We start from the raw sequence: 12,017 nt of genomic DNA, 5'->3' as shown, positions 1-12,017 counted from the left end.
GCTAGGACACTTCCTTCGTTGGATGAGTTGATCGTTTAGTTATGAAGATGTCCTAATCAACATAGCAGTGTGCTCGGGAGCATCATCCCGGCTGTGGCCCACACATGTCAAGCACACAGGCAGGGTGTTAGGAATGGACCTGCAGTGGTACTAGTCTAGCAATGGGAAAACCCCAAGCAAAGAGTAGCTTAGACTGGCTTCAGGAAATGGGCTCCATTTGACCAGGTCAATAAATGTTTTGTGAGTCCATAAGCATGGAAGTGAAAATCTTCCAGAGCTGCAAAAAGTTATCTTGATTTCATCAAACTGTTTCTGTCAAGTTGTGGCATGTAAAGCTGTATTGGAATTTTTGCACTAGGTTGAAGGATGTACAGTTGGAAGAATGTGTCTCCAATAAACATACACTTCACCTGGAATGGCAAGAGAATACCAGTTACGTCCTCTTTTGCACCCTTCAGTAATAAGATCTAAATACCTAAAAACCTGGTATTTTCTAAACTGCCTGACTGTAGGTGGGTGCCAAACAGTGTATCTGATAATATCAGGACGGCGTGGAACCGTTCACATTAATGTTGTCCTGTTCGATCCCTCTAGTCTACCCAGCTGAGCTGTGGGTGTATGGTGCTGTTGTGTGTCTATTATTTAGTCATCCTGTGAATATACGAAGTATCTTTTTCACAAGAGACATGAATGCACTCAGCACTTCTCCCTTTACTATTTATGATGAGCTTAGGAAATAGGTTTTTGTCTAACATTTTTATGAATGTGATGTTTTTATGATTTTTATTGTGTTCAATATATAATTATGTTTAGAGTCTGAAATGTTTTCATGTGCATTCATGTTTTTTTTATGGACTCTATTTCCTGTTCAATGATTGATTGATAAATGTCCCCATTAAATCCAAATCTTGTGAAATGGCCATTGACCGGTCAAGGCCAGTACTGTCTTTATCTGCCATACAAAGAGCAATTACCATGGTTACATACCTGAGGAAATGCATTGCAGTCCATTCCCCAATCACCACTAATCTCCACAGTCAACCCCATCTCCATTCCTCTATAAAAGTATGATTTCAGTTTTCCATGAGATGAAACAATAGACGCCTGCTGTTGTGTCTCCCTTTTCGCCTCGAGTTCTTAATTCATGGTTTCCAAATGCATTGTCTTGTCATGCTTCATAACTTCATAGCTTCGTATGATGCCCCTGTTAGTTGCATATTTGCAAAGCACTGCCCTGTTCCTTGGCAACATACACTGAGCAACAAGACAATGGTGTTGGAAAAGAAGACATAGAGGCTCATTACAGGTTTGACGGTAACGCGCCTGTAATACCAGTGGGTTACTGGCACACCCGTTTTACCGTTACTGAACCCAATATCCCAGTACTACCAGGATATCACGGGTGCCGGCAAAAGAGTGGTAAGTGTCCATTCCCTGGAGTCCCATAGGGACTTTAAAGTTCTGTGGCATTTTGGTGATTTTTGGAGGTATTGTGGGGACACGGAACAAGAGTTATGTTTGTGTCTCTCTTAAACCCGCTGCCTCCAAAAACCACTTCCACAAACATGGTATTTTCATGCTAGTGTAAAACCAGTGGATTCCTGTGTAACCCGCCTGCTTAATACACCTGAGAAGGCAGGCAGATTCACCAGGAATCCATTGTAAATGCCTTCTGTTATGCGTAAATGACAGGTAGAACTTAGTCCATTTGCACAACGAAATGCAAAACCAAAGGCCTACGTGGTTTACGCTTGTGTTTACACTTGTGTTTTGCGCTTTGTGGTGGAAATGACTATAATTTGAACCCCTTAACTGCCAGGCTACTATGCAAGTCATTTCCCATTATAAAACGCTTCTGTGAATTAGGTCCTAAGTAGCCAGTCCTCATTTTGATATAAATACACAGCACAGTGTGGTATACAAGTCTGTAGATATATATATTCCTACTGTACCTTTGTATCACTTTATAAATCTATAGTGATTGCATTAGGATTGTCCTGGAATAATAAAGCATGCATGGCATTGAAACTGTAAACAACTGACACGATATGGAAATTGTATCTGGTCGTAGTTTTTGCATTGCAAATGTCCCGCATGTTAACGAAATTATTTGTTTTAAGAGATAAATGAGCAGGGAACGCATTTTCCAAAATTACTACATGGGGTTGGACTTTAAAAACCTGAAATACTGTTTTTTTCAATGTAAACATCTTCCTACTTCCTGCTAAACGATTTACATTTTTTAATTATTTTCCAGGGCCACCACAGAAGACTGTGTCTCCTAAACCGGAACAGGAAGAGAAGAAACAGGAAAAGGCAGCCGACAAAGGAAGTGAAAGTGGGACATCCTGTAATGAATTGTCCACATCCAGCTGTGACAGCCATTCAGAAGCTAGCACCCCGCAAGAAAACGCCTCTGCCATTGTTCAGCCGACCTCCCACCAGCCAAACACCGTCACATTGGACCGTCCTTCGAAGAAGGCTCCAGTGCAGTGGATGCCCCAGCCCGACAAACGCAGGAACAGCGAGCTATTTCAGACTTTAATCAGCAAATCCAGGGAAACAAACCTTTCAAAAAAGAAGGTTTGCGAGAAGCTGAGTGTTGAGGAGGAGATGAAAAAATGTATTCAGGATTTTCAAACCATCAAAATTCCCGATTGTTTTCCAGAGCGCCAGCGCCCGTGGCAGTCTGAACTGTTGACCAAATATGGCTTATAGTGACTGTTTGCTTCGCAAAACCTTTCCAGGCAGTTTGCTCTAGGAATTACGATTACTCGGGATGGCAGCCACAGATCTTCTGAATTATGAAACATGCACAAAATCGCCCTTCTGGGACTAATGGATGCTGGATAATGGGGGCCCTATTTAAGAAAGTAAAACTAACAATAGTCAAAAACGTCATACGACTTATGTCTCCTTGAGCATATGGGCGGAAGATGGTTAAAGCATGATGGAAATCTGTGGTCTTCAAAACGTAGTTCTCTGAGTCATTGCCACCGTGTTCCCCAAAAATGAACCTAGAGGTTTTAAAATACCCCCATCCTACATCCACAAGTATATAGCCGAGCTGTCTTGTTAGTGGACATGATTGCAAATGCAATAGAACTGGTTGTGCTGTCCAAATGCCCCAAAAGCATCCATCTGAATGCAATACGCCAAACTACTATTTTGCATGAGCACAATGTTACAAAGAAAACAGGAATTAGGGCAGAAGTCTATATTACTTAAAAGAATATCCAAGTCTTAGGCCCTCCACTGTGGATGTAAAATGCCATGGGGTGCTATAGGGAGTGTTTAAGTTTTGGCGTGTTCCATATCTGTGATTCCGTTGTATGTGACTGAGTATGTTGTTCAGTATGTTTGGGTGGCGTCGATATGCCTTATAATATCATACTTTTACACCAATATTCATCTACTAGTGCTTGTCAGGGCTATTTCTGTGAAATGAAGACTGAAATTCAGATTGGGCAAACCGGTTTCCTGGTTTCAAGTGGTTATACTTTTAGTCCAGTGATTTAGAATGCATTATCAATATGAATTTTGACAAATCAAATAAAGGCATCTGTTAGATTTGTTCTTTGTTTCTTTCTGTTGCATGTCGGTTTTTTCAACATGGCTGTGCAATGCTTGCTCCACTTTCACATCCTTGCACTAAAACATGACATGCCCTTGGAAAATCGGAAAGCATCGCCATGCAGCTGTTATGATCACAATGAAGGTGACATTTGCACACTGGAGCTAGGTTACAAAAGTGTACTGTGCTGTTTATTTGTCTTTGTTGCATCCATGCTCTGGTTAAAAGGGTTCAGCAATCCTTCAGAAACCCTCGCAGCTCATTGTTAGGTAAGTATTGATGTGGTAACGCTGTGTGAGACTAGACAACACGTATCTGCTTGGTATAAGGTAACCCACCTTTTGGTATAGGTCTGTACTACACAAGTTGGTAGTGTGACTGAGCAGCCAGGCCTATCTCAAGAGGGGTAAATGTGAGCTGCAGAACTGTAGCAATGAAATTCGCAAATACAAGTAACCAAGTAACACTTACACTCAAGGTTTCAGTTTTAAATATTTATTTATTTAACATCAATTTTTAAATAAGCGTTCTTTAAAATTGGCAAGATATGTAACAATCAAATATACTTTAAAATACTTTTCCAGAATCAGCACAATATAGTGGATACTCTGCTTTTTACACACTTCTCACACCTGCAGGTGACTTCATTCACAAGGACAGTAATGGCATTTATATATCACTTGTTATACTATGAAGATTCTGATGTTGCAGAAAGGAAAGGTTAAAGGAAGGAAACAGAGGTTGACAAGGTTCTGAGGGAATGTGGGTATACTTAAATCTTCCAATGAAGTCTAGACAAACCGTTCCCAGCAATAACAGTCTAAAACAAGTTACCACCTATGAGGGACAGAAATATCAAAATCAATGGACTAGAAGAGTCTGCAGGGAGCCAGGACAGCCGAAGTCAATTGGAGCACAGTCTATGGAGCTGAGGCATAAAGTTAGAAAGTTTTGTAGAAATCACTTGTAGGGTCACAAGATGTTTGACTTGTGGAAAGCAGAGTTGGAATCAACTTTACAAAGTAAGCCAATGCAAGGCTCAAATGAGAAGAGCACAGCTAAAGAGACAATGAGGTAAGTACCCCAAGCCTCAACAGGACCTCTGGTTTGAAGAAGAGTGGTCCAGCTGGATTCTGTCCTGCTGCAACGGTGCAGAACCTGGGTTCATGAGCCTAAGTTTTGGGGACAGGAGAGAGGACGTCTTGAGGGCTCCTTCTGCGGCAATTTGAAAGTCGTCGTCAGCTGCAGGCTCTTTTCGGCTCAGTGGCACTTTGCGGTTTCAGCGCTCAGTAAAAAGCACCACAGCGGATCTTGGACTCCAGTTGGGCGTCCTTCACTCCTTGGGTCCTGTACTCTGGTTAGGTGGACTCGAGCTCTGGTTGTCTTGCTTCTTGAGGGTCCTTTGGAGACTCCTCGAGTTTCTTGTCAGATTGCACATGTTGCACTCGACTACGGATTTCTCGACCCCTGGCACTCGGTTCTTGCAGCAGCAAAGAAGTACAGCCAATCAGGGAAGATGATTCAGTGGAGTTCGTCTCGGGGTTAGTTGATCCCACTAATCCAAGGGAAGAAGTCGTGCCTTCCGGAGCTTCTCTTGTCGATTAGAAAAGGTTCAGCACAGCAGCAGCGCTTCACCAGGCAAATCAAAGGTCCAGGAGGATGCAGCAAGCTACATTCATGGTTTCTTCATCAGGTGTTTCTCCCAGTGGTTGACTCTGACTCTAGTCCCAAATCCCTGACCGTTTAAGCAGGTTTCTCCCATTCATGCACAGCCTAGAGTGTCAATCACACAGCAGGGTGGCTGTCCTGGAACGACAGACAACCAGTCAATCAGGACTGGTTGCATTCAGGTACTCCTAGAGACAAAGGACAGGGGAGTTTCGGGAACCTCCCTCATATCCTGCCTTTCCAGACACACTGGAGCCAGAAGTGGGCTTCAGGGCTGAAGCCCCCCAAATGCAAAATGAACAAAGGGCTCAACTCAGCCTTGATACACAGAGTAAAACCAAATAAACACCTCACAAACAGAAAATGGTGAAAAACAAAGACCGGGGCCATTTTGACAAAATGGTCACCCATAGGTGCTGTACTGCAGCTGAGAATTCAGCCTGTGGTAGAAAAGCACAATGGTAGGAAAATTAAACCACAGCCACCAGCCATTTAAAGTGGTGAGGGTAACATACACATTTTTACATCAGAATGTAGGATAAGGGGCTACTAGGTAACCCCCAGCATTCCCCATAAGATGGGGTGTGCTGGACCTACAAAGAGAACAGGTAAATACAGTCAATTTCACTTTACTATTGGATTTTAGAGCCCTTTAGATAGCACACATGCAATATATGGGATGCAGAATGACTTCGATATCACATAATCGAACCAACTCAGGAAGATGTCAAAATGTTTCTGTTTTAATATCAATTGTCTAAAACAGGGAGTTACAACAGACATAAACGGACGTACGCTCAAGTCTCTCGTACATTTCATAAAAAATCACAGTTATATATAAATAACAAGTCATACGTCATAAGAAAAACCTAAGCGGGATTGTGATACGCTCAAGGTGAACATCTAAGTATACTTTCTATAGTGGGGGGATTGTAATTGGGTGTCTACTGTCAGGTGGACAGCTTGTGCCCACCTCTAGTGCAAGTCATCTTCAACATTATTAAGTACACGTTATATCATTGGCTCTCAAATTATAAGGCCCTTCATTATATGTCCCTCTACAATTGGTTGGCATGCATGTGCCATGTCTGGAATATTTTGTTCACTTAGCAGCATGTAGGCTTATACCCAGGTCCCAGGAGGTGGAAATGACTTTACCTCCCCACCCAATTAGCCCAACATCACTCATCACCTATGCCTTCTGCCGTGAAGATTGTCTTTGAACTTGGCCTTCCAGTGTTTTCATGTTTCTGGGAGTATAAGGGAGTGTGGGCGTGCACTATCTAGTTCCGAAATTTCATTCCCGTCATTTCCATCCTTGGCTCACTTAGCAGGAGACCACAATTCTGACAATTTCTCAGCATTTAAATTTGTTAATTGAATAAAACTTGGCACGCTTAGTGTTCTTTCTTTGCACCTTAACAAGGGAAGATTCAGTTTATCATTCTTGCTGCCTTCAAGAATAGATAATCAGTCTTGGCTGCCTTTAGCCTTGACGCCAGGCCAAGCAGCTTCGCCATTCAAGTCCACGATCTCAGCTAATTCTTTGCTGCAACACAGTTCTCCACCTTTCCTCTTCATGGGTCTGGGCTTACTAATTCATGACACTGAGGTCCAGTTTCTATACAATGGCGGCTTCACCTGCAGTATATTCACTATGTATAGCCAGCTTCTAAAATCACTTAATCTACTTGCCTTGCTGCATGTGTACAGTTATTGAACGATTTGCATTTTCTGCAGTGCATCACACACATGCAATCTTCTTTTCGCATATGAAAGTTTACTCAATTCTTAACATCGTTATTAGTTCTATAGGATCCATGTATTCTCTTTAGCCAGTCTTCTTAGTGTGCCACAATCGTCTCTTGTGACATCACTAGCCCCTCTTTCGCTATTTCACATATTCCTTCATGGAGTTCTTCCCTTAGATTATCATCTCTTCAGGAATACATTTAATAAGGCTTTCTCAGAGGCTATCTTCTTTCGAATATTCTCTGTGGTTTGGTCACAACTGCTGTGTCAGGCATGGCACAATCTCAGGTTCCAAACATAACGGAAGTAGGGGGGCGGGACATCCTGCAGAGGCATTCAGCTGCTCTTCTACACTATTATTGGGAATAGTAGTTCACACAAGAAAAGTTATTTAAACTTTATGAGAAATCTAAATGATTTCTCCTTGACACTGCACTGAAGGTGTTGTGTGCCACCATACAAAACGTAGATGCCTATGGAGTTTGTCAGACTCCAAAAACAGGGAAACACATAATCCAAACCAGGTCAAAACACATGAGAGAGTGAGAAAAAGATCTCACTCACTCCAGGGTTAAAGTTAAAAAGTCATAAAGTCCAGCAAAAGAACTGGGGGTCTCAAACGTGGGAGGAATTAAGCACTAAAATGAAAATGATCCCTAACACTCATTCTCCCATCTCCAAAGGACATCCATGCAACATTACCATAGATCATTGACCCAGCGAACCATACATGCACCCTTCCATGAGCCCATTCATGCAGACTCATTCATTCAAGCTCACCATTACACATCTCTCCCTCCTTTACACATAACACAGAGAAGGGATCTGTGTAGCTAATGAGTGGGGGCATTGGTACATGGGACGTTACAAGACGTTTATAGATCTGATGGTATTCACATGCATGAAACATACTGAAACATTCCAAAGGGAGGGAACAGAAGGAGGACATAAGGTTGCAAGTGGTTCTATAAACGTTTGCCACACAATTTTCATGACCTACACTTTTCCGAATTTGATTTTGCTGATTTATGCATTTTGTTGCTGCAAAATTTGGGGGAGACCCCCATGCCTCCCATTATTATTGCTTCCTCCCACCCCTATGTATACCATACCACGAAATTACCATGTGCATTTTTCTGTAAAATAAAGTGCAAAATCATTCGGCAAAAAGTCATTCGCTGGAGGTGTAGGTTGGCGAAAGTTTGCCAGACTCTACAAGTGGACACTCTACAAATGCATTATTGATATATAAGGCAGGAAATAGATGTCATGTGCAAGAATATGCCCATCCAAATACTGCATAGCAGCATGCACATGATTAGCATTGAGGTTAAGAATTGGAGAAGAATGCAAGAAACCCTTAAAACCTCCCCTGTGAATAGCATTATAGTATGCAATTTACATCTTCTACAATCTATTAGTGTCTTGGACTCATTCTAAATTGTCGGCACAATGTAAGATGGTATTCTAATTCCACATTGTCAAAACTCTTTCTACTGACATATCTCAGAGTATGTTGATAACACTAGGTGTTCTATCAATGAACGACACAATGCACTTTGTGCATGGCCATGCACCCATCCAGACAGAGTAGGGTTTAGTGCCTCATCTTCGGTGACAATGATAGAACTTCAACTGCATTTTCACAAGTTGTGATGCAGCTAAACATAATGTGACCAATACATTCTTAACAGTTCAACCTGAGAAGCTTCCATTGACTCCCTGTGACACACTCTCTGGCATTTTCTCTAATGGCCTCCATGCTAGGCAGTTTTGCGACAAGCAGGTTCTAACTGTCCCTTCCAATGCAGGGTAAGCACTGTGTCTATGGAATCCTTCATGATCAATGGTGTCTGGAAAATGCTGCTGCCATATGACATGAATGTGCAAGAACACTTTTGGAGTGTCACTTTAAAGATTATACACACGTGCCAATGCACCCACTGGACATATATTATTACCTCTGCAACCCCGTTAGCTAAGGAAATGTTCTTTTTATTTATTAATGTATCTATTTATTCATTAATAAAAATTACAGGGAAAGCAATGCATTGTTGGCACAAAAATGTTTACAGAATTTACCATTGATAACAGAGCAGATGGCATGGGTACTTTACGATGGGGTGATAGAATGTGACTTCGCGACCAGATGTTGTAGCGGAAGATGGAAACATAAACCAGAGACAAGAACAGGAAAGAATGACATTGAAGCAAGATGGTGGAGAAAGTGCTGAATTAAGAATGGAGGGGTGACGGAAAAGTGCTGTAAGGTTGTCCATGAAGCGTAGGGAGAGTAGAAAACAGGATGATGCATTAGAGTGCTAGGAAACAAGTTCTTCAGAAAGAAGGAGAGCTTTGAGGTTGAATTTATATCATGGAAGAGTTGGAGTAGTACAGAGAGGGAGAGGAAGAGCATTCCAGAGTCGGGGAGTGACGAGAGAGAGAGGAAACAAGAGGGAGCACAAGGGGCGCAGGTGCTGGCAGGGAGGTGAGCTGAGGATGATCTTAATGAGTGAGGAGGAGAGTAGGGAGTGGGATGAGTAGATAGACAGTGTGGGGTGAGTTTGTGGATAGTTTTGAAGATGATGAGAAGTTTATAGGTAGCCCTTTGTTTCATAGATAGCCAGGCAGAGTAAGTATAGGTAAAGCAAGAAATATTGAAAAGTATGTGGACCGCAAAGTTGAGGATTTGTCCAGAGGTGAAAAAGCATAGTTGGGAAGGCCATAGAGGAGAACGGCACAGTATTCAGATCTCGAAAGGAGATTAGCTGTTTAGCAGTATTGAAAGGAAGAAAACAACAGATTTTTCTGATATTGAGGAGGTTGGGTCTGGCTGCAGTGGCAGATTTGAAGAGGAAGGGTGAGATGTTGTGTGATGGGTTGAAGATTGCACCAAGGTAATGAGCAGAAGTAAGGATGGTAGTCTGGAGAGGAGAGAAGAGAGGAGGCTAGGAAGAGATAACCTGTTTGACTGGGAAGTAGAGCACTTCTATCTTAGTGGAGTTGAACATGAACGAGTGAGATGCCATCCAATATTTGATGGCAGAGGGACAGTTTGAAATCTTTGACAACAGCTCGTAGGACAAGGAGTGAAAAGAGAAGATCTGAATATCGTCAGTGAAGAGTTGATAGGAAAATCCGTAAGAGAAAATCCGGGCACCAAGAGCTGAAGTATAGAGAGGGAAGAGAAGTGGACCAAGGGTAGACCCCTGGGGAACTCCAACAGTAAGAGGGGTGAGTGGGGAGATGAGGCTGTTCAAGGACACATTAAAGTGTCTGGGAGCAAGGTATGAAGCAAACCAAATTGTGGTTGTTATCTATGATGCCAAGGAGAAATAATGCAGAGACAAGGTCAGAATGATCGACAGTATTGAAGGCAGAAGAGAGGACAAGAAGAATAAGAATGCATGAAAGGTCTGCATGCTGAGAGGAAGAGATGAAGTTGCTGACATTGAGGAGAACTGTCTTGGTATAATGCAGAGGTTGCAAGCTAGATTGAAGAGGGTCCCAGACATTGTGAGTATTAACGAAGTGAGTAGATTGAGTACTACTCACGCTAGGATTTTGGAATGTGTGGTACAAGGGAGACAAGGTAAAAGTTGGCAGGACAGTTAGGATCCAGACCAGGTTTCTTAAGCAGAGGGATGACAATAGCATTCTTATAGGATGTGTAAACAGTGTAATTGGCAAGAGAGGAGTTGACTAGGGTAGTAAGATGTAGGGAAGACTGTGAGCTATGTGTTTCACAATGTGCAGCAACAGTGGGTTAGATTGGGGGCACAAGAAGGGTTAGCCTTGAAGAATATGGAAATCATCCCATCAAGGTTAGTGGGGGAATATTAAGACATGTAGTGGGAGAGGAGGGTAGGAGTAGTGGAGAAAAGTGAACAGGAGGAGGGGATAGTCAGGGAGTTTGGAGGAGGGAAACATATGTTTAGTAATAGTTGTAGTAGATGGCCAGAGTGAGGAAGAAGCAGGAGTGAATTGGAGGGGGAAAGCACAGTGGAGGTATTAGAGGCAGAGAGCAGAGAGGAGATGAGAAAAAGGTCAAAGTTGTTTCCATTTGAATGAGTGGGCAGAGAGTGGACAGAAGAGAGTGAGTGGTTAAGTAGAAAACAGTGAAAGTCAGTGGATAGAGCAGCAGAGAGAGAGGGGTGGTTTAAGTCACCAATGACAATGAGGTGTTAACCGGGAGGTAGAGAATCAATTAGTTGGGAGAAGTGGTCTAAGAATTGACCTAGCAGACGAGGTGGCCCATAGAGAGATTTAACATGTATGCCATAGGGGACAGTGATTGTGACGATAGGGTATTCAAATGAGGGAGAATTACCAGGAGATAGAGGAGTCGGAGAGATAGGAAGTTTGGAAGATATGATATGATATGGCATTTATAACGCACTGATACAAAAGTTTTTCAGGTACTACACCACCATGCTTACCAGTGGGATTGGGAGAGTAAGTGAAGGTGCAGAGTCAGAGGGAAGGATCCAGGCTTCAGTAAGGGTAATGAGGTCAAGAGAAGGAGAATGAGAAAGGAAGAAGTCAGATGTAAAGGATGGTTTATTGCAGAGAGACTCTGCATTCCATAGAGCAATAGATAGAGAGTGAGATGTAGAAGCATACCGAAGTTTTGTCTGAGAAATATAGAGGCGCTGGGGGTAGATGTGAGAAGAGTATGTGTAATGGAAGTTAGGGTTGGAGTAGGTTTTGTGAATAGAAAGAGAAGTGGAGCGAGAAGAGAGGTGGCTTTGAGGAAAAGACATGATGGGTTGAGGAGAGAGTTGAGAAGGTTTGGGGGAGGAGAGTGAAGAGAGAAGTAGAAGGGAAAGGAAGAGGTAGCATGAGAAGCGCATGGCGAGGGTGCTACTGAGAAGAAGCAATAAAGGATACTTACAGAAATGTAGCAGGAGACAGCAAAGCAAAGGCTCGTAGGCTAAAAGGTAAAGAAACAAGTCCTAGAGGACCTTTTGGTGTTCCTAGAGGAGTCTTTTGTGGCCTTCAGCTGGAGATGGTTGCAATGTGG

General features: G+C 42.6%; 1 protein-coding gene across 3 annotated transcripts in view; it reads left to right on the top strand.

The window, feature by feature from the left end:
* The window catches only part of KCTD8 (potassium channel tetramerization domain containing 8), a 967,462-nt gene extending 963,892 nt beyond the window's left edge, over nucleotides 1-3,570 (top strand). For 2 of the 3 annotated variants that reach the window (XM_069631736.1, XM_069631737.1), the window contains exon 3: nucleotides 2,258-2,307. Coding sequence is in view for 1 of the 3 variants with exons in the window: in XM_069631735.1 (XP_069487836.1) it covers nucleotides 2,258-2,718 (461 nt within the window). In the remaining 2 variants the exon portion in view is untranslated. Of the gene's footprint in view, nucleotides 1-2,257 lie in introns of all 3 variants that reach the window. The other variant, XM_069631735.1, reaches the window with a different exon arrangement.
* The last annotated feature ends 8,447 nt before the right edge of the window (nucleotides 3,571-12,017 follow it).

The sequence above is a fragment of the Ambystoma mexicanum genome, chromosome 6q, assembly GCF_040938575.1.
Source record: "Ambystoma mexicanum isolate Mex_15411 chromosome 6q, UKY_AmexF1_1, whole genome shotgun sequence".
NCBI classification, from domain to species: Eukaryota; Metazoa; Chordata; class Amphibia; order Caudata; family Ambystomatidae; genus Ambystoma; species Ambystoma mexicanum.
Note: the sequence above shows the minus strand (reverse complement) of the source record. Positions and strands in the feature narration are given on the sequence as shown.